General features: G+C 42.1%; 1 protein-coding gene across 6 annotated transcripts; it reads right to left on the bottom strand.

Annotated features, from left to right (window-relative positions):
- Positions 1-1,729: 1,729 nt before the first annotated feature.
- Positions 1,730-21,450, bottom strand: Mtch2 (mitochondrial carrier 2). 6 transcript variants are annotated; one of them, NM_019758.3, is made up of 13 exons: positions 21,155-21,385; positions 19,085-19,169; positions 18,836-18,942; positions 15,674-15,700; positions 15,427-15,489; positions 13,559-13,616; positions 13,053-13,104; positions 11,675-11,734; positions 8,971-9,064; positions 8,030-8,077; positions 7,091-7,158; positions 4,875-4,950; positions 1,730-3,356 (listed from the first exon to the last, which is right to left on the bottom strand). In NM_019758.3, the coding sequence occupies exons 1-13, from the start codon at positions 21,239-21,241 to the stop codon at positions 3,270-3,272; spliced, it is 912 nt and encodes a 303-aa protein (NP_062732.1). In that variant the 5' UTR covers positions 21,242-21,385; the 3' UTR covers positions 1,730-3,269. The 6 variants fall into 5 exon arrangements, with proteins under 6 accessions (NP_001304171.1, NP_062732.1, NP_001304170.1 ...); NM_001317242.1 differs by having other exon boundaries at positions 15,427-15,516; NM_001317244.1 differs by having other exon boundaries at positions 15,674-15,724; positions 21,177-21,385.
- Between the last annotated feature and the right edge of the window lie 943 nt (positions 21,451-22,393).

Genomic DNA, 22,393 nt, shown 5'->3' with positions numbered 1-22,393 from the left:
GCACTTCCTGCTCCTCGGAAGCAGATGCAGTACCTGACATTTGCCATGGAAACCTGGCTTTTCTAGGGAACTCTTTTGGCTGCCTTTCTGAGGTAGAGGTTGGTGCCACATAGTTTCAATTGGAGAGTTGGAGGCTTAGTGTCAGTTTGTACCCTCACGACCCTGCTCTTATATAACTGCTTTGTCTTGCTGTCCTCCAAGTCTGTCCTCTGCCCGGATTTCCCTGTAACTATCAGGATCTATTTGAAGATGTTCTTCAGGGTTGTGGCAAGTTTGTTCCAGAGCAGATGTTTTAATACAAATCGTACTTAAATGGTTGTAGACAAGTGATTTTGGACCCTGTCACTTCTGAGACATGGCCGTGAGACAGTGGTAGGCTAGGTTAGTGTGAGCAGACTTGTTTTTTTTAAGATTTATTTATTATTATATCTAAGTACACTGTAGCTGTCTTCAGACGCACCAGAAGAGGGCGTCAGATCTAATTATGGATGGTTGTGAGCCACCATGTGGTTGCTGGGATTTGAACTCAAGACCTTCGGAAGAGCAGTCGATGCTCTTAACCACTGAGCCATCTCTCCAGCCCGTGAGCAGACTTTTAACACACACATACAAACACACACACACACACACACACACACACACACACACACACACACACACACTACTAGGCCCTTAAGATTTCTCAAAACTCATGTAAGCACAACTAATGGAAGGTCAAGTTCTTATCTCCCCTAGAAATATAGTCTTTAAAAAAAGAAATAAAGAAATGGGCCAGGTGGCAAACACCACTAATTCCAACATTCTAGAGGCAGAGGGGGATGATGTCTTAAGTTTGAGGGCAGAGGCTCTGGACTGGAGTTAAGAGAGCTTTGAGCCACCTAGTCTGAGTGCTGGCAAAGGGAACTCAGGTCCCCTGCAACTGTGAGCCTTCTTAACTGTTGGTGTTGCCCCACCCAGCCCACTCCAGCTAGTTCTTCTAGAAAGCCCAATAGGGAGCTGAGCACTGTCAAACTATAATCCCAGCAAATGGAGGCTGAGGCCAGCATGGGCCACACAGAAAGACCCTGCCTCAGCTAAACTAAGCTAGGTCATTTTAAAACCAGCTGTGGCCAGGCTGATTCCAACCCTTGGGAATATCAGAAAGTCAAAGACAACTAAGCTATTATTTTGAGAGCTTATCTCACAACAGAACACTGCAGACCAGTAAAACAATCTAGAGAAAGTGCTAGAGACCAAGAACTCAACTGCAATTCTCCTCTTAGCCTTCTTTGGTGCTGGCATTTCAGCCATGAGGCATTGTGACTGTTTGAGACAGAGTCTACATAACTCAGACTGACCTCAGGCTGTGATCCTCTATGCTTCAACCTCCTAAACTGTCAGGATTATAGACAGGAACAGGACTCATTTCTGAGACAGGTTCTCAATATGTAACTTTAGTTGGTCTATAGCTCACTATGTAAATCTGCCTGCCTCTTCCTTCCAAGTGCTGGGATTAAAGGCATGTGCCACCACACTCAGCTAGTATCTGCTTTTTGATATAGCATCTTTATGTAATCTAAGTTAGCTTCAAACTTGCTATGTCATGGATGATCTGTGAACTCCTGACCTTCCTGCCTGTATCCCCCTGGTTTTGAGTTTGTATCACTGCCCCCATTTTTTCTGATCTGCAGTTAGAACCCAGTTACCAGCTTCTGTTAGGTAAGTGCTCTACCACTAAGTCACACCTCTAGAAATAAGACTTTTAATTTTCACTGAGCAATCCTAGACCATTCAGCAGGCCAGATGCACAGGCACAACCAAAGTTCTGCTGCCCTCTGGTGGTGGACAGGTTCTCACAGCCAGCGGTGCTCAGAACCGGGGAGCGTATATGTGTACAGAAGCAGCAGGCTAAGCATGGTGCATTTTCCTACATCATCTTTACTTGACTTTTTTTCTGGGAGAAAAGAGTAGGTAATGCAAAACACATTTTATATTAAAACAGATGCAGATAATAATGAATAGAATATAAAATTTACATTACTTTTGAGACAAAGTACTTTTGACATCAAAGACATTTCAAACTAAGCTACTCATGAGCTTCTGGTCGCATCCCTAACCCTGAGTGGGAGAAGACCCTGCGCGCTCACACTACCTAACATCATGGCCTCTGCTGCATTGACAGAAGTCTAAAAGCAGCAAAGTCAGTGCTTACTCATTTGGCAAAGTATCAGGAATCGACACCACAGGGCTTTCTCATCTTATGAGCATTTTAACTGCCATTGAAAGGCCTGAGTGAATAGGAAGGAGCTCAATGCTTGAGTTGAAAATTTTCCTTCTAAAGTGATTTTGCCTTCATTAAGTGTTTTTTACATGCCTAACTGAGGGTCTGACATTTGAGCTGGACAATATCCTAAGAACCATGTGGACTTTGGTCCACGTCATCAGATAAGGAGTTACACTTTCAAGGGTGTCATCAGAAATAAGACCCAAACTACTCACCTTCTGCAGTAACAAGAAGGAAACAAACGCTTAGGAGCAGAAGCTTATAGGCAATGGGAGCCGCGGTGAGGCCAGACCTTGGAGGCTGTGGGCACTGAGCACTCGGGGTGCTGCTGTGTGTGCTGCAGTGCTTGCTTCTCGTGCTACACGAGGCTAGGAGCTTCTTTGGAGTGAAAGGCCATCATACTCCCTTCCTTCCCAAAGCTTCCTTAAGCCTCTGTACCTGACCTTCTTCTTGGTGGTGGTGATGCCTTTCCCTTCTGTAGGAACAGAAGGCAGAAATCTACAGTAACTCAGCAGCACTGAAAGGTAAGATGGGTCGGCTGCTTGGAAGCATGGTGGGAGGTAGACTAGTGGTTGCTGCTGACTTTCTAGCATCTGTCTACTCAGGTCATTCATAAACTCCCACATGGTATGCTTTCTTAATTTTATCAACTTATAGAATTAGCTGCTTCTTATTGGGGTTCTATTCTTCATTTGACAAAGCCCTAACCTGAGACTCAAATCTACATGAAAACCTGCTTGTTCCTTTAGGGAAATGTGTCTGTTTTCTGTTTAAAACAAGAATTTGGAGAAATAAATGTCTCACTTCAAATAACTAATGGGGAACCCCAGTGGTAAAAGATGTTGTGCTAGGACAAAGAACAAAAAAGGCAGACACCAATCACCTCCATTTTCCCAAGATTAAATGATTATTAAAAAAGCGTGCCACACTGTATAGAAATCAACATTCTCTCCCATAATTCTGTGCATTGGGACTATAGAAATGTCACTGTCCCTGCCCCACATCTTCAGATTAACATTCTTAGGTCATAACAGTAAGTCTTCCCACAAGGAACCTTCCGGAAAAACAAGCTGTTTCCTCGGCTCATATTTCCCTGGAAAAGAAAAGAAATAGAAATAAAGTCTAGCATGAAGATGAACACGGCAAATCTAAACCAGCACACAGAACTGGACAGGTTTCTAGGAGATGTAACTGAAATGAGTACGTCAAGACTGGACCCAGTAAAGCCGTGTCATAGCATTTTCATTAAGTACCTCTTATACCAGTCTTTTTCATATATGAAACACTGTTGTTTGAATAACATATGAATAACACAGATCTTCACAGGCTAGTCTGAGAATGTTGTAGAAAATGCTTAGCTTTATCTGATATAGCACAGATTCTCTAAGCATGTACAGGATCAATGATTTCCCAGATGAGGTCTGTCTGGCACCTCAACCCGTTTTCTATGTTCTTTCCTCCTACAACAGGGCATTGCTTGGGAATGGGAATGGGAACCGCAGTAGGAAACTGTCCTATAAAAACAGTTAAAATCTGGTCTGGAGAAGAGCTGGGGGTGCAGCTCAGTGGTGAAGGGTTTCCCATACATGTGCAAGACCCTGGGCTCAGTGACCAACACCACAAAAAGAAATTGAAAAACAGTTATGGAAAGGTAGCATTGTGGCAGAGCTCTTGCTTTTTATTTGGAAGGCTCTGGGTTTGATCCTTAGCACTCCAGGAAACAAAAACAAAACAAAATAATAAAAACAACAAATCAAATTAAAACAAGAAAGGGTTAGTAAAACTCAGAAGGAAACCCACAACATCAATGGCACTGAACTCAAAGATTCTAGCTTGGATTCAGCTAGCATAAACAGTGAGCAAATGTAACCATAGTAACAACTGGGCCTTTTCATTCAGAGTCTAGTCTGGGAGAGCCTGAGTTCTGTGAACAAAGCCTTTCTCATCTATATCTTGGGTTCTGTGAAGTAATGCAACAAAGAGCTTCTTTATATCCTTTCTCTGCAATCCTTTAAAAGTGATTGCCACTCAAACCCATCTGTAAACTGATGGCCAATTTATGTGACCCCATGCTAGAGTTAGTCTATCCATTATATTAGTGCCTAATAAAACTTCGTCTAGATTGATCAAAAATATTTGGTCAATGATATAATTCCCAGCAGTAACCATAAACTATAGTTTTGACAAACTCATCCACTAACAAAATAGGAAGCAACAGCTAGTTCTGTAGGTATCACTTTGACAAACTTTTGTCAGGTAAATAAAGTAATGTCTTATTTTCAGTCTTCACATCTAACTGTGAGGAAAGAAGTACATAAGAGGTTCTCAGGAGTTACAGAAAGACAAGTCTGCTGGGCGGAGCTCAGTGCAGAGCATGTGCTCAGCCTGTGTGAGGTCCTGGGTTCAATTCCCAGCACCAAAATAAGGGTGAGTTTGGAAAAGGGTTTGAAATCAGGCTACTACTTAAATAACTAGGATAATTATCTTTTTGGATTCTATTTGTAACTTTCATCCTATCATTAAATGGCTTGTGGTTAACATGTAGAGATTGTACTTCTTTACTTTAGCTGGTAATTTAAGAGAACAAAAACAAAACAAGAGATAAAAATACCGCTTTTTGTAGCATGCACCAGCAATCTATCCAAGAAGTGTATATTGGGGAATAAGGAGGAGATCCACCAGCAAGCCTGAAATTGAAAACATTATTTACATCATTAACAGATTTTTGGCAAAATTCCCGCATAGGTTCCCTGAGAAATAGTTTCAATGAGACAAATTACACCAGAAGAAAGATCAACCAGGGCTAGAGTGATGGCTCAGCAGTTAAGAGCACTGACTGCTCTTCCAGAGGTCCTGAGTTCAATTCCCAGCAACCACATGGTGGCTCACAACCATCTGTCATGGGATCCAATGCCCTCTTCTGGTGTGTCTGAAGACAGCTACAGTGTACTCACATAAATGAAATAAATCATTTTTTTTTTTTAAAAAGCAAAATCAACCATCCTATAGTTAGGTTTCAAGTCAACAAACAGAAAACTTACTTCATTAATTTTGCTATCTGACAATTTCATACATGTGTAGTATGTATTCTATTACTCTCTCCCTCATACCTCTCATTTCCTTCCCATCTCTATCAACAGCCTCTCATCCCTATTGGATTCTTTGCCAGAATCATGACTTGGTTTTATTTTTTATATATTTAGATTTTCCATTAATAGATAAATGAACAACTACATGACTAATCATCTGGGAAAAAGAATTTATAAATTATTTTTCTTCACAAAGAATCCAGATATGGGGGCTGGGGAGAACTGCTCTTCTGAAGGTCCGGAGTTCAAATCCCAGCAACCACATGATGGCTCACAACCATCCGTAAGGAGATCGGACTCCCTCTTCTGGAGTGTCTGAAGACAGCTACAGTGTATTTACACATAATAAATAAATCTTAAAAAAAAAAAAAGAATCCAGATATGATAACAAATATAAACACTGTTGACTACACTTTCCTACCTGAATACAATCCATAACCAATTCTTTAATTCATTTTTAAGCCGGGCGTGGTGGCGCACGCCTTTAGTCCCAGCACCCAGGCAGAGGCAGGCGGATTTCTGAGTTCGAGGCCAGCCTGGTCTACAAAGTGAGCTCTAGGACAGCCAGGGCTACACAGAGAAACCCTGTCTCGAAAAAACAAAACAAACAAACAAAAAACTTTTAAAAAAATTATGTGCATGGTTGCTTTGCCTGCATGAATGTCTGTACACCCTGCCTTCCTGGAGGCTAAGAGGGTCCCAGAGGCCAAGGATTTTGAACTACAGAGTCTGACTGACCTTGGCTGGCCTCAAACTCAGATCCACTCGCCCCTGTCTCCTGAGTATTAGCATTAAAGATGCTCATTACCAGGAACAGCTATTCAACTTATTTTAAACTATGTGCTAGGCTACACATGAAGACTGCTCTAAAAATCAGAAAACAATGTCGTCAAACTTGACTAAAAATTCCACATAGCTATTTCTTGTAAAAACAGGAACATGTCTAAAAGACATATTAAGTCAGCTATTAGAACAGTTTTAAAGGATTTTTTAAAAAGATTTTATTTTTACTTATGTATATGTGAATATGTTTGTGCACATTTGTGTGAGGGTGCCCATAGAAACCAGGACAGCGAGTTGGATCCCTTGGAGCTAGAGTTATAGGTAACTGTGAGCCACATGACATGGGTGCTGAGAACTGAACTCAGGTCAGTATGCGCCCTTCTCCACTGAGCCATCTCTTTAGCCCCATTTTTCTTTTTCTGACACAGGATGTCATGTAGCACATTTTGCCTTTAAACTTGTTATACACCCAAGTTTAGCTTTGATCATCATATGGTCTCCCTGCTTCCACCTCCCAAGTACTAGGATTAAGACACATGCTAACATAGATGAAGGGAACAGGGGTTGCAAATAACTGGTGGAGTATGCATGTCTATCACACATGAAGACTTGGTTTCAGCTCTCCAAGAATGCAAAAATAAATTAAAAAAAAAAAAAAAGGCTCAGTGGGTAAAGCCCTTGCCACGAAAGCCCTAGGACCAGAGTCTGGATTCCCTGGACCCGCTCAACAGTTAAGACTGAATACTACAACCCTGCCCCATATTCTACACTTAGTAGGCACAAGGATCCCCATGGCAAACTGTGTAACTAGACCAGCTGAACTGGTGACACACTCTGCCTTTATAAATAAGAGGGACAACTACTGTGGAAGACACCCAAAACATTAACTTCTAGCTTCTAAATGCAAACATGTACAAGCACCAGCCAAAACCCCCCCCCAAAACAAAGTACTTACCCACAGTTGTTGACGGCCATAAGATTAGATACAAGCACAAAGGGATATGTCAACATACTGGCAAAGAACTGCAAAACAGCAAGACAGCTGAGTTAGCAATTCATTCTCAGTCAACCTCATCACTCTCCTTTGCTCAGAGGCCTAGTGCTAGAATGCTCCAATATTCTGACAGCAGTCTTGCATTCTCAGCAACCTCGGAATGCTTTTACATAGTTCCAGCTAGAGGTGACTCTTTTGCCCCAATATACTTCTATATCTAACATTTATCAAAATACCAGAAGATTCTTCTTACCCTAGGATTGGGGTCTCATTCAAATAAAAGTGAACTCCTTACTGAAGAGTAAAAGTCTTAAACTAATACAAATAAAGTGCTTCAAAGTACCCTGAAGAAAACACAAGCATCCTCTCAAAGACCACGGGAAGTGCCTCCGAAGCACACTTTTAGCTGGTGTGATGAGTGCTGGCCATCTCACTACCTGGGAGGCTGACGCAGTTTTCCAAGCCACATGGGACGGCTCAGAGTTACAAGGAAAGTACTTGTTGCCACACTGGTGACCTGAGTTCAATCCTTATAACCCACATAGTGGACGGAGAGCTGGCTCTCCAAAGCCCGCTTACCTCCACATGCATGCCTTGGCTCCCACAACATAAAATAAACGTGTGAGTACAAAGGGTGCAGTTCTCTAAGTGTGATGTGAAAGATACAACGTGCCGCTGTCCCTACTTCCCCAGGAAAGCTGAGTAACACAAAAACCACGTGGGGTAAATGCTGCTGTGAGGTAGCAGCAACTGCATTATTACCGTTGACAAAGAGTAATGCATTTGATGGAGATTTCCAGGGAGACATCTAGCAGCTTTAAAACAGTGATCGAACAGGTCAGATTTATAAGAAAAGCAAAAAACAAAAGAACAACAATTCCAAGAAAGTTAGAAACTCACTCCTGTGACAGCTTGGGAGTAACTTTTCATTTCATTCATGGTAGAAACCTAAAACAGGAAAAGAGCTCTATCAGAATGAATCATATACAAATCAGATAGTAAGTTATAACTTACAAGCACACCAATAGATTGTATTTCTAAATTATCAGCCTGATAGCATGAAAATGAAGTTTAAAAATAAAAACAAAATACCTATGATGAATATAAAAAAGTGGCAGCTGGGCATGGAGGTGCATGCCTTATACCCAGCACTTGAGAGACAGATGTAAGTTCAGGTTAGCCAGGCTACATAGTTCAGACCCCACCTCAACAAAAAACTGCCAATCAAGACAACTGACATACTGAAATCAAAAGATTTCTAAATGGATTGTCCTCATCCACCAATATTGACAAATTCTTATCACACTATGATGGATTAGGAAGAAATGTACTCGTATCAATATTTGAAAAATGAAAAATTGTGTTGGTAACAGTTCCACACCATAGAAAAAAGCCTGTGGGAGGTCTTACTTATACTATACACAAGAGATAATTCAGACCTCAAAACCTCTCAGGCTGAGATTTCTAGGAGCCCCTTTAATATCCCAGAAGATGCAGAAAACCTCCAAATATACCAAACAGCTATTCTCTGTCTTGTGCACTCTGAAGTTAAGCATCAGAAAAGAAAAAAAACAAAAAACAAAAAAGTCATGAAGCTCTGACAACATCAGGACTAGATCCATGAGCACACTCAAGTCAGACTTGAGGGAATTTCTAGGTTTATCCCTCTATAGGAAATAGCATGGCCATGCCATCAGCCTTTGAAAAGTCAAATAATAGTTTTTACTGTATAATGTTCTGTCTAGCATATAACAAACTACCATTTTTCTTACAGCTAAAATGGCTGCCAGTGAATACAAAGAAAGCCCTCACCAGCATATTTTACCAAAGCCATAACCTACCCCACTGTCCAGTGCATAGGTATTGATGAGATAGGCCAGTGAGTTACACAGCCACAAAGAAATGATGTCACCTAGGAGGCGAGGAATGAGACCCCTACATGAAGACACAGTAAGCAAAAAATTATGATCAATGAAACAGTCTAGTCATTATGAACACTTCTCATAATCTAATGCTAACCTGTAATGACTTCTATTGCCACTTTAAAAATAGAGGTCAGCTATAACCTACAGCCAATGACTCACTTTACAATTAATAACCATAATAGGGAAGGCCAAAGATTTGCAAGGTGCTTTACAGAAGAGATTTAACATAGTTTTACTAAACTATTTGATACTCAAATTTGGCAAGAAAAAAAAAAAAAAAAGTCAAGTGAGAATGATCCAAACACAAGACAGGAAAAGGGTGTTTCCAGAGGTTAGCAACAGAGCTCAGCTGATGAGAGTGCTTGAAGCAGGAGACCCTAAGCCTGGCTCCCCAGTACTATACAAAGTGGGTATAGTGGCCCACACCTGTAACTCCAGCACTCAGTTCTAGCACTCAGTAGAAAGAGACAGGAAGAGCAGGAAGGAGTTCAAGTTATTCCTCTGCTATGCAGCCGGTTCAAGGCCTGGAACATACGAAACTATGTCTTAAAAAACAAAAACTAGGGCTGGATAGATGGCTCAGCGGTTAAGAGTGCCTACTGCTCTTCCAAAGGTCCTGAGTTCAAATCCCAGCAACCACATGGTAGCTCACGACCATCCGTAACGAAATCTGATGCCCTCTTCTGGAGTGTCTGAAGACAGCTACAGTGTAATTACATATAATAAATAAATATTTAAAAAAACAAAAAACAAAAAAAATTAAAAAAAAAACAAAAACTAACCAAAACCACATTGACATTTGTTTGCTGCATGTCAATGCTTGTAAATGAGAGAGCTGGTATTTAAACTCTCTGCACCCCAGTCTGCAAGGTAATGTTCCCACTGTTCCATATTGTCCCATGAAGTCACTCAAACCCAGAAACACAAGTTTGTCTCATGGAGCCAAGGCTGGCCTCAAACTTGCTATGCATCCAAGGATAACCATGAACTCCTTATCCTCTCTCTCACCTCTGCCTGCCTCTCGAGAGCCAGGATTATAGGTATGGTCCAGAATGCTCAGTTTTATAGCTGACAGGGACTGAACCCAAAGCTTCTGGTATGCTAAGCAAGTACAGTACAAACTCTGCTATATTCCAGGCTCATCGATATTTTCTTTAAAATAAGACTAGGAGGGCTGGAGAGATGGCTCAGTGGTTGAAAGCACTGATTGCTCTTCCGAAGGTCCTGAGTTCAAATCCAAGCAACCACATGGTGGCTCACAACCACCCTTAACGAGATCTGATGCCCTCTTCTGGTGTGTCTGAAGACAGCTACAGTGTACTTATATATAATAATAAAATCTTTAAAAAAAAAAAAAGCCGGGCATGGTGGCGCACGCCTTTAATCCCAGCACTCGGGAGGCAGAGGCAGGTGGGTTTCTGAGTTCAAGGCCAGCCTGGTCTACAGAGTGAGTTCCAGGACAGCCAGGGCTATACAGAGAAACTCTGTCTCGAAAAACAAAAAACAAAAAACAAAAAAAACAAAAAACAAAAAAAGACTAGGAGCTGGAGAGATGGCTCAGCCAGAGGACCCAGGTTCGATCCTAGCCTCATAATGACTAGTCTCATAGTTAGAACCATGTATGACTCAAGTTCCAGAGGCTCTGACGCCATGTTCTAGCCTCCACACATGGTGGCCTCTGCATATACACACAACCAAAACACCCATACACATAAAATAACAATTAAAAAAAAAAGAAAAGAAAAAGAAATCTGGAGTAGTACATCTCAGTGGTGGAGAATGCGAAAAGGCCTGTGTTTGACTTTTACTATCAATCAATCAATCAATCAATCGGACCATTTTATTATCCACAGTAAATTTTTGTTAGTCAAGTACAGTAGTTTAAGCTCTTCCAAAGTCAAGCATTGCAAATACTTATTCTCCTAGTGTAATAAAAATACATTTATAACTTTGCCATTTTTAAAAAATTAGTTTTCTCATTTTACTAACTTTATTGTGAAAGAACTTATTTTAAGGGTATGAACCTCAAATATTTACTAAAAAGCAAAGAAATTAGACATGGTGTTGAATAACTTTAATTCCAGCACTTGAGCGGCAGAGACAGGTAGAGCTCTGTGAGCTTGAGACACTATCTCAAAAACAAAATAAAACAAAAAAAGCAAAGCCTGCTCCACTGGCTCAGCAGGTTAAGGCTCTTGTCACCATGCCTGTTAACCCAAAATCAATCCAAATTCAAATTTTGGAACCCATACATGGAAAGAGAAAACGGATTCTCCCAAATTGTCCCAAGTTGTTCTCCACATGTTCACAGAGGTCGAGTGCAGAAGGAACAGGAGTCAAAGTCATCCCCATGCAGTCTGAGGTCAAACTGTGGGCTATGAGACACACTGCTTAAAAAAATCCTTATTTCAAACATATAAAACAGCTAGGAAAAAATGGAGGTATAGGACCTTTCCAATGAGAAATTTAAGCCAGTAGATGTCTGTAAACACCGTAACATAAAGTGAACTCTGGGAGAACATTTTCCCCACAAATTAAATAAAGACCCATTGCTTTATTATCAAGAAAGCTTTTCTACTAACACTAAAATCATTTACAGGCAAACCCAACATTTACTCACGCAAAAAATCCTACGATGCCTTCTTCCCGGTAGATGGTTACTATGGAGTCACACAGTCCACTAGGCAACGATAAAAGGTTAAAGGCCATTAAGATCATTTGAGCAATGAGAAGGGAGTTTCAATAATTATCTCTCCACCCACCACAAACAGGGTTTCATATAGCCCAAGCTGACCTAAATTCATTAAGTAGAAGCTGACCCTGAACTGCCTGCAGTTTCCAAAGTGGCCAGAGGCCATAGGTATATCTCACAACACCCAGTTAATAATCACTTTTGATAAATCAATTTTATAACTCTCTTTCCCCACAATTTTCTAGTACTGGTTGAGTCTTATAAAGTAGTTACATTCACTAGAAAAATGAAGCTATTAGAGCTGGAGAGATGGCTCAGTGATTAGGAGCACTGGTTTCTCTTCCAGAGGACCTGGGTTCAATTCCCAGGATCCACATGGCAGCTCACAACCATCTGTAACTCAAGTCTCAGGGATCAGATGTTCTCTTCTGACCTCTATGTACATCAGACATGCATGAGGTACAGACATACAAGCAAGCAAAACATCCATACACGGTAAAGAAAGGTGAAACAATTAACTGCAAAGGGGTAGCCAGGAGGTGGTGGTGCGTGCTTTGAATCTCAGCACTTGGGAAGCAGAGGCAGCTAGATCTCTGTAAATCTGAGGCCAGCCTGGTCTACCAAGTGAATTTCAAGACAGCCAGAGCTACAAAGAGAAATCCTGTCTTGAAAAACCAATAAACAAACAAACAAACAAACAAATAAATAAGAGAGACAGACAGACAGAGGCACTGACTGACTATGCAGGGTGGAGAGAGAAAGAAAGAGAGACAGACAGACAGACACAGACAGACAGAGACAGACAGAAAGACAAAGAGACACTGGCTGACTATAAAGGGTGTGGTAGGCATATACAGTTCAGAGGGCATTTGGCATCAATGGCCCTACCTTGTAGTCTGTGGTCCTTGAGTAGGTTCCTAACTTAGCCTAAGCCTATTTTCTCTTATTTTAGTGCTTTTGGTATAGGTCAAATGACACAACAGTATAAATTTGTTCTGTAAATGCTGAAGAACCTTAAAAATATAAAGTAGTAATGTTTTCTTTTTGCTTTAATTAATTTTCTTGAGTAGTTAAAAACAGAACAGACTGGAAAGATGCTTGGTGATTAAGAGCATTTGCTGGCCTTAAAGGACCCTGGGTCAGTTACCAAAACCCAAATGGGGACTCACAACTGTTTCTAACTCCACTTCCAGGTATCTGACAACTCTTCTGGCCTCATGGATACTGAATGCATGTGGTGCACATACAGATAAGAGGTGCACACATAATAAATTAAGACAAAGAGAAACAAACCCCAAACACTTACCAGTACTTAGACTCTCTGCCAATAAACTGTACCATGGACCTCAGAGTGATCACTGTAGAACAGAGACGAGACTATTTTAGAGTCAGTAAGGCATCATAGCTGGTAAAGATGCTCGCTGACAAGCCCTGCAACCTGAGTTTGATCCTCAGAACCTATGTACCAGAAAAAGAAAATGGATTCCCAACTGTCCTCTGACCTTCACACATATGCTATAGAAGGCCTGCCTCTCCTCTGCCAAAATAAATGGAAAACAAATTCTTTTCAATTAAAATAAAATCACACCAACTATGGTGAAACTTATTTTGATAATCCTACAAGTTCTGTTTTGTTTGTTTGTTTTTAATCTAAAGACACTATCTGGAAAAAGACAGGGATGCAGGTGAACAAAGAACATGAGAGCAGAGCCCTAAAGTCAATGCCCACCCTAAGCTATCTAATTATCCAATAGGGATCAAACAACAGAATAAAGAAGTGACATGATTTTATACTATCAACTACAAACATACCGTGGAAGGGATGTGTAATGAGGGTAGCAGCAGAACGAGCAATCATCTCTCGAGTTGTCTAGAAACAATCAAAGCACACTTCTGAAATCTAAGTAAATGCCATTCCTATTCCTATAAACACAGTACAGGGCAAAGGACTAGGCACTGAAGCTTTCCTGATTTAGAGTCAGGAAGCTAGCTCCAATAGAATTAATGTTATATTTTTTCCATTTCATTACACCTCTCATGAATTTCAACCTGTTTTCCCCAATTCTATATACAAGACAAAAACATCAGAAAGTGCGCGCACACACACAAACACACACACACAAAGAAACAGAGAGGGTTACCAGTTTGAATAAACTTAGCAGAGCTGGAATCATTCATTCATTCAGCAGTAGTAGGAATTGAACCCAGGGCCTCACCCATGCTAGATAAGGGCTCTACTAACAAGCTATACGCCTGCCCCCCTTTCTACTTTCTTCATGCAGTCTGTCTCATTGTCTAGGCTGGCCTTGAGCTTACTCTGCAGCCCAAGCAGGCCTTAAACTTCTACTCCTCCTGCTTCAACCTTCCAGAGTAACTGAGTTACAGGCCTGAGGCATCAGGTCTAGATGAGACATGAATTTGGATTATTTACTTTCTCTCACAATGACAGGTTTCAAAGAAGCTAGTATCTACACTGAGAGATGGTAGGCTTTAGACACATGCTGACACCTACGGAACACCAACTCTGCCAGTGTGGCACCTTAGAGCTTTAGTCTAGGAATTTGAATTTTTTTTTTTTAAAGATTTATTTATTTTATTATATGTAAGTACACTGTAGCTGTCTTCAGACACACCAGAAGAGGGCATCAGATCTCATTATGGGTGGTTGTGAGCCACCATGCGGTTGCTGGGATTTGAACTCCGGACCTTCGGAAGAGCAGTCGGGTGCTCTTACCCACTGAGCCATCTCACCAGCCCGAATTTGAATTTTTTAAGTCTGGGAAAAGCTCTAAGCTAAACTACGTCTCCAGCCTTAGAGTAGTTCTGAAGCCAAGCATGGGGAAGACAAACAAGTGACAGGTACATTTCAGCGTAGAGTAATACCACAAAAGCATCTCTGGACAAATAAGAGCCAACGTGCAAAATGTCTGTGTGCTGGGTATGGTGCACGCTTTAATCCTAGCACTCAGGAAAACAGAGGCAGGTGGATCTCTGAGACTGAGGCCAACCTTATCTATAGACAGAGTTCCAGGCCAGCCAGTGCTACATAGTAAGACCCTGTCTCAATAAAATAACAAAAAGATAAAAATAAAAAATTAGCTTGCTACACATTTTCAACACTCTAGAAACCTTTCAAAGCTGGGCACAATGGTATATTCCTGCAACTCCACACTGGGGAGAGGCAAGCTGAGGAAGGAGGATCGTTGAGTTCAGGGCCAGCTTGGACTACAAGACTGTGTCAAAGTAAGTAATAAATAACAACAACAACAACAACAACAACAACAACAAATACAATTAGGGGCTGGAGAGATGCCTGAGTGCTATTCCAGAGGACACACGTTTGGCTCCTAGGACCTACACAGCAGTTCCCAACTCTCTATAATTCCAGTTCCAAGAAATACTCTTCTGGCCTCTGCAGGTACCAGGCAGGCATACAAACAGGCAAAACACAAACAGGCAAAACACCCACACACATAAAAAAGAATAAATGTAAAAATTGCCTCAGTCTTAACAACAGAGTGAGTAGCACCTATTTCCAACAGCAGGCCACGCTCTTCTTTTGGGTTAGTAGACAGGAAACCCAATTTAAACTGAAGATTGTGTTCTTTTCTTGGGAATAGACCTGGAAGCACAGGATGTATGATCCTGGTTCAATCACATGGGGTGAACTCATCTCTTACCTCTTTGATAACTCGGTCAAAGGAGGATGAATATTCTTTTTGTACAGTTACAGATCCTAACTCCTGGAAATCAAAAGCAAAAACAGAAATCTTGATGGTTTTAAATAGAAGTCTTCAAACTCATGGCCACCCCATAAGATACCACATCACTGAGATGGAAAGGCAAAGCCTTGGCTTTTCTCCTAGGGAGGGTCAAACAGCAGGAATTTGCCAGAGACAGGGATTCACATAGAAAGCTTCAACATACCTCAGGTTTCTCAGACTCCTGGTAATACTACAGAAGACACAGAAACAAAGGCTAATTAGAGCTATTAATGTGTCCTGTTACAGAAGGTATTGACAGAAAGTGAGAAGCACTGATTTTCTTATGAAAAACTCCTAATTTTTACTCCACATTAATCAACTGGACATAAATCTCTCTAAGATGGTATTATTGTAAAGTTGAAGATTTAGTTACTTAGCCCAGGGTGACCTTGAATCCATGGTAAATTCTGCCTCAGCCATCCAAGGTGGGCACTACCATACCTGGTTTGTTTTTTGAGATAGGGCTTCATGTAATCCAGGTTAACTTTAACCTCTTAGGAAGTCAAGAATGGCCTTGAACTTCTGATGCTTCTGCTTCTATTTCCCAAGTGCTGGGATGGAACCCAGGGCTTTGTATACGCCAGACACACTCTACCAACTGAGTCACCTCCCCCCACCCCCCACCTACCCCCACCTCGATTTAAGTTTTTGGTTCAATTCCCAGTAGTGCCAAGAAAAACAAGACGGCAGGGTAGAGTTAACAATCACAACTAAACCCTCCCAGGACACTATTTACTATGTATATCTCTTTAATAGGAAATTGTTAAAACCGCTATGCTACTCTACTCATGGAAAAAGCAGAAATACCAAATTAAGGCAAGATTCTTGTTTTACAAGATGAAGAACACAGAACTGATACTCAAATCGAGTATCACCCCACTTTCCTCGCTCTGTGACTGCTTCTGGTAGAAGCAAGACGGGTTTCTCTTCTGGAGAAGAAAATGTGACTTATAAAACCCCAGATTATACTGCAAGAGGGAATATGGCTTCTGGTATGTTTTAGAAGTAGAAAATATACTCAGGAGGCAGAGGCAGGCGGGTCTCTGTGAGTTTGAGGTCAATTTGGTCTACATAGTGAATTCCAGGCCAGCTAGGGCAGCATAGTGAGTTCCTGCTGGAGGGTTGGATAAAAAGAAAATAGAAAATGGACTAGAACATAGAAGGGCCCAACACTTTCAAGCTTAGTAGATGATAATTAGCTTCATTATTTTCTTTGCCTTTTTCTCTTTCGCTCTGTTTTTTTTTGAGACAGGTCTCGTAGCCAATATAGCCTTGAACTTTTACCTCTGCCTCTCTACCTGCATAGAGGCTTGCTAGACCATGCCTGTATTTCATTTCCTAGTCTTACCAGATTAAAAACAAAAACCAAACCAAACAAACAACAAAACAGGCATCACTTTTTTTTTTGTAAAAAGAATTACTGCTGGATGCAGTGGCATACACCTTTAATTCTAGCATTCAGGAGGCAAAAGGCAAAAGGAAGAGGATATCTGTGAATCAGAGTCTAGCTGTATCTACCTAGAGAGCTCCAGGACAGTGAAGACCACAGAGAAAGACTCTTACCTCCACCTCCCATGCCCAAGAGGTCTCCTGAGCCCAGCTGACCATCCTAGGGCCTCCCAGCCGACTGTGGCTTAGGGATTACAGTAGGCAACGATGCTTTATGTGTTGTTAAGCAGGATATGAGAATGCAAAAGACTCATGGGGCATGTCTGTAACATGGGCAGACGGCTCAAGAAGCCAAGGGTATGGTTTTTTGCCATCAGACTGGGACCATGTCCCTTTGAAGACATCCTACAACCCACTGCTTGCCTTCTGTCCATAGCTGTGCAGGCTTCTTTGCACATCTGGGTCTACATATGTCTCCCAGGCCAACTGCTATCTACGTGTGTGTCCCCAGGGGACTTCAGATAGCTCAGCACCGTCAAGCTAGGTTCTTGTCATGAAGACTTGTAATGTCACATCAGTAGCTGCCTTCTGTATACAATATAACACCCAGCCTTTGAAAGGCTGCAGGGCACAAAGTGATGAAATTCTAACCACAGTTCTGGTGAAGCCAGGCCTATCCAGAAGGTCTTTAGGATGCTGAAGTCTGATAATAATTACAACAGTGGTCAAACAGAACTCACTTCAGCTGGGTCATTAAAGTTTATAAAATCTCTCCAAGTGTTCCTAACCCATAAAGTACCTTTCACAATGTGCACAAGCAACAGCTTCTGCAACTCCTTCACCTTCAGGTGCTCTAAGAAGGGTGCGTGCCCAACAGCCTTCTGCAAACCAGTCTCTGAGCCCAGGTGGGTAGATGCATATGTTATGCACAGGCCAAGCTGCCTAGGTACTGCAGCATTTCACCACTCTGAGTGCTTGGAAGCAAACCTAAGTTAAATGGGACCACCATCTGGCAGAAGCTACAGGAGGCCCTGGCCAGCCTGCACAATGTGCCTGAGACCACTTTTCTTGCCATGACTACTCTCCATGCCACCAACCTACACCAGCTGGCACCAGGACCAGAGATCCAGCATACAGCAAGGTGTGTATAATCAGAGGAACCCTGAGAGGGACCTGGGATCAGACCATATTCCATTGGAGCATGGAGCCCTAGGACTGAGGCTTCCAAAACCATGTTACTACCTGCATTGATCAGTTTTATTTTTTTAAACTTTAAACTTGAATAGGCCTTGCACTCCTGAGCCCCCTTCCTCCACTGGCTAAATGCTAGGATCCCAAGCATATACCACCATGCACAGCAGTGGCTTCTGCTTCTTTCCAATACTTACAGAAAATGTGTCACTAAGCTAATATTAGAAATTTAAAAAAGTAACTCCAGAAAAAATTATGTTTTAATCAGCTTGCTTTCTCTGGAATAAATCAACAAACAAAAATTGAAAACGTTTAAGAAATAACAAACTGTATAGGTGAATGGCTCTGATTTCTCCTCAGAACCTGTTTTAAAGGAAGAAGGTCATATATATCAAAGTCAATTACTTCAACCTGCATGAATTTCCTGTTTCTTGGGGAAAAGTAGGTATTTCATGAAAAAATTTTCAAGGCAGGTATGTGGACACCACTTGTAATTTCTGCACTCAGAAGGTAAATCAAATTCAAGGCCAGCCTAGGCTACTAAGCAAGACCTAGGCTAGTCTATGCTTCACAGAGAAATACTGTCTTCAATCGTTCAGTTAATCAATAAAGAGAAAATGTCTTTCAAGAGAAAGAGATGCCATGCCAGAGTTATAAGTACATCTTTGAAATTGCTCTTTGTAGTGGAATAAACCGCATAAAAGGTAGCCAAGATATATGCGAACATTCACCGCTTTCCTCTTACCTGTAAGACTTTCCCATGGACCACAGTTCCAAGGACTCCTGAACACAGTCTTGGAGTCAAGCCTGTGAACAACCCACGCCTCCCATCGATGCTTGCAATGTGCTGAGCTAGGAACACAAGTCAGACATTTAGGTTCCAGTCCAAATACAAGGTTACAAAAAATTTCAAGGCAACATGCCTTCTGTGTATTTTCTTTTAGTAACTCCAACCTTCAATGTCAACCCTTCCAGATAAATCAAAGGCACCTACCATAGCAAAAGAGGCCAGGAAGCTGACATACTTGTCGCCCAAAAATATTTCGTCCTATTGTTGGAGGAAGAGGCTCATATCCCACCTTTAAAAACAAAGGAATGCATCAACACTGAGCAATACCCAGGAATACTTTGGCTACAAGGTCTTGTAAAAAGAAAACCAGGCTCAAATGTGTTTGTTTGATGCTGAAATGGACCCAATGTCCATCCTTATGCTCAGTGCCAGCAAGCTACCTCCTCAGCCCCATAATTTTTACAAATAAAAATGCAGTTTAGTTTTTTTAAGTCATTGATGAAGTATCATCCTTATCAGCCTTTTGTTCTGCTGGATAGATTAAGACTGGGTTCAATAAACTCCAACTTTCCCTTTGAGTTGAGTCTATAGAGTAAACCATGTGACTAGATTATTAAACTGAAAACAGAACAAGGAAACAAACCATTGTGTCAGGAAAGCCTAGTTTACCGATAAAGCTGACATATTTTTTACAATATTTTTCATATTTGAACAAAATAAAATATTCACTGAGCCATCGTCAAATGCCTACCTACATGGATAACTAGACAACAAAGGCAAATGCATACAGCTGGGTAATTCACTTACAAAAATAATTACAACTTAGGTCCACGTTAAATGTACAGACTCATTAGCAATATACAGAGCCATAAAAATTAATGATTGCCATTTTATTTGTACAATATATTCAGTGATTATAGTGCCAAAGGGATACTTGAGATTAAAAAAAAAAATACAGGGCAGTTTGGGCTCTACTGTTGCAATTCTTCCTTCTGAGTTAAAACCCCCTCTCTGAACTCACTGAAAGTGCAGCTTTAAAGTAGTATTTGGGAATTTCATCAACCTCCTGAGATACTTGGCAACGCACGAGGTATTGTGAAATCAGAATTTAGGATATTGGATTGTTGAGGCAAAAACACTGAATGTCACTAAAATCACTGTTCTTTGAGAACTATTGAGTAGTGAGTTCATACGTGTACTGCGAAATACTGTCAATTCTGTTCTAGACACAGATTTCACTCTGCGCTTCAACATCTACACTTATATTAGTCAACTTAGCAACAATTTGTATGAAGAACAATTTAAAAATGAAGTCCATTCTAGAGTCTTGCTTTTTTTTTTTTCTCTTTTCAGAATGGTAAACATTGAGGACAGGGATTCTAAAGCCTGCTTCCTTCCAGGACACACAATGCATGAGGTATGGCAATCCTCAATAAATGCTTAAAAATGGCCCTGATCAGCACAGGGAAAGTTAGAAGAGCAATTGAAAATACTATCACCAGCTAAAAGTAGGCCTCCTTACCCATGAATATAAATGACCACTTTAGAAATATTTTATAGCAGATTGGCAAGGGAGGCAAGAGAGACATCCGGGGTTTGATGTTACATTTAAACTCGCTAAAGTGTTTAAACAGAACTGATTTCCAGCTCTAACCAACGTGATTTTCATTGTCATGAACCACATGGGTTACTGTGAAAGCGCTCAATGGATCCTCAGGAAATCTGATTTCATTATCACTTCTCAATGCGCTCCTTGTGTATATCCGGGTATCTGGTGTTAAAATCTCTGAACGGGAATAGAAGTAGAAACAGCAAATAGAAAAACCGAGTAAGAACAATAAGATGTTGGCTTTCCTAGAATTTTAAATTTGCCCATAGATGAGTTATTTCACGTCTCGAGTTTGAGATATTTCGCTGAGGAGGAGTGAACGAGGTGAGGTGAACGCCAGTATCAGAGGGGCGACAAGAAAAGGGTTGGGAAGCCCTCGGTGGCAACCGGCCAGGATCAGGGAAAGGAAAAACAAAGTTGAGAAGAGTCACCGGCCAGGGAAGGCAAGGGTGGCAGTTGGCTGCAGAAAGGGAGCCGGCCTGCCCGGGGCGAGCCTCGGGATGTCTCCGAGAGGGGCGCGAGGCCGTGGAAGTTGTTCCTGAGGGGAGAGAAGGGCAGCATCTCGAGAGGGTGAAGGCCTGGGACGCAGAGCCAACCCAAAGGCGCAGAGGGCGGTGGCGACCTGACAGGACGCGGGCGGGGAAGGAAAGGGCGACGACTCATACCTGGATGAGCACTTTCACGTACATGAGCGGCTGGGACAGGATGGTGAGACCGGAGCCCAGGAGCACCTGACTGGCCGCGTCCGCCATGATGGCACCCGCGGACGGACGGACAGACGGAGTCACCAAGCGACACAGCCGGTTCCAGATCACGTGTCGGGGGCGCCGGCTTCACTGGCCCGCCCGCGGCGCGCCGCCCGCTTAGGCTCCGCCCACCGGCCCGCCCAAAGAAACGGCAGGCGCTCGCGAGGGGCCGCCTGGGGCGGGGCTTGTGGGAGGGACGCGCATGCGTCTGGGCGTGGGCTCCTCGCGCCTCTAGGAAAGGCGATTTCTCTTGCGCCTGCGCAAGCCGGAAGTGTCCGGAAGGAGTAGGGAGGGAATGGTAATGATGGGGTGGTGGTGGGGTGACCCTGACGGCAAAGGCAAGGTCAGCGGACTAACAACTGGAAGAACTGAGTTATACTCCTATCCTCTTTCAGGCTTTGACGACGTAAAGTTTGATGGTTGTTTTCCGTTAGAGTTGTCATGTCTAATGAACAACAGATCCTGTCTGGCTTAACAGTGAATTCTGCAGGTCCCTGATTTTGCGTTTACCATTAGCTCAGTGGTAGAGCACTTCCCGACATCCTTGCTTTCAGTCCTCAGTACTGGAAAGAAAAAGCAACTACAACAAAATGTGCCCCCTCGGGGTCAGATGTGGCGGCACAGACCCTTAATCCAGCACTTGGGAGGCAGAGGAATGTGGATATGTGAGTTCAAGGCTAATCTGGTTTACAAACTGGATACCCGGTAAACCAGGGTTACATGGTGACATACTGACCAAAAAAAAAAATTTTTTTTTCATGTCTTCTCTGACTACTCGAAATCCATTTTATCCGTATTTCCTACCCGTTGCCTTGTGACACCTGTCACTGGGAAATTGTCTTTGACAGTTGAGAGTGTCAACTCTGGGTTCAGGAACCGAGATGGCCTTTGTACACTATTTTCCCCCAGTGCCTGGCATGTACCAGTGCTCAAGATTTATTAAAGCTCAGTGCCAATCGGGCTACCCAGGCTGTTAGAGGCAAAATGAAGAAAAGGCATTGCTCCAGCTCTGGCCCCTTTGTTCTGTAGCAGACACCACTTAGTGCAAGCACTTAGTGTGTACTGCTGAGAATGAACAAGGAACCGAGTTTGGAATCTGGCTTTCCTTTTGGATCCATGTGTCACTTTCCTTTTTAAATTTTTTAGTGTTTGTATCTA

Source organism: Mus musculus, chromosome 2 (assembly GCF_000001635.26).
Source record: "Mus musculus strain C57BL/6J chromosome 2, GRCm38.p6 C57BL/6J".
NCBI classification, from domain to species: domain Eukaryota; kingdom Metazoa; phylum Chordata; class Mammalia; order Rodentia; family Muridae; genus Mus; species Mus musculus.
Note: the sequence above shows the minus strand (reverse complement) of the source record. Positions and strands in the feature narration are given on the sequence as shown.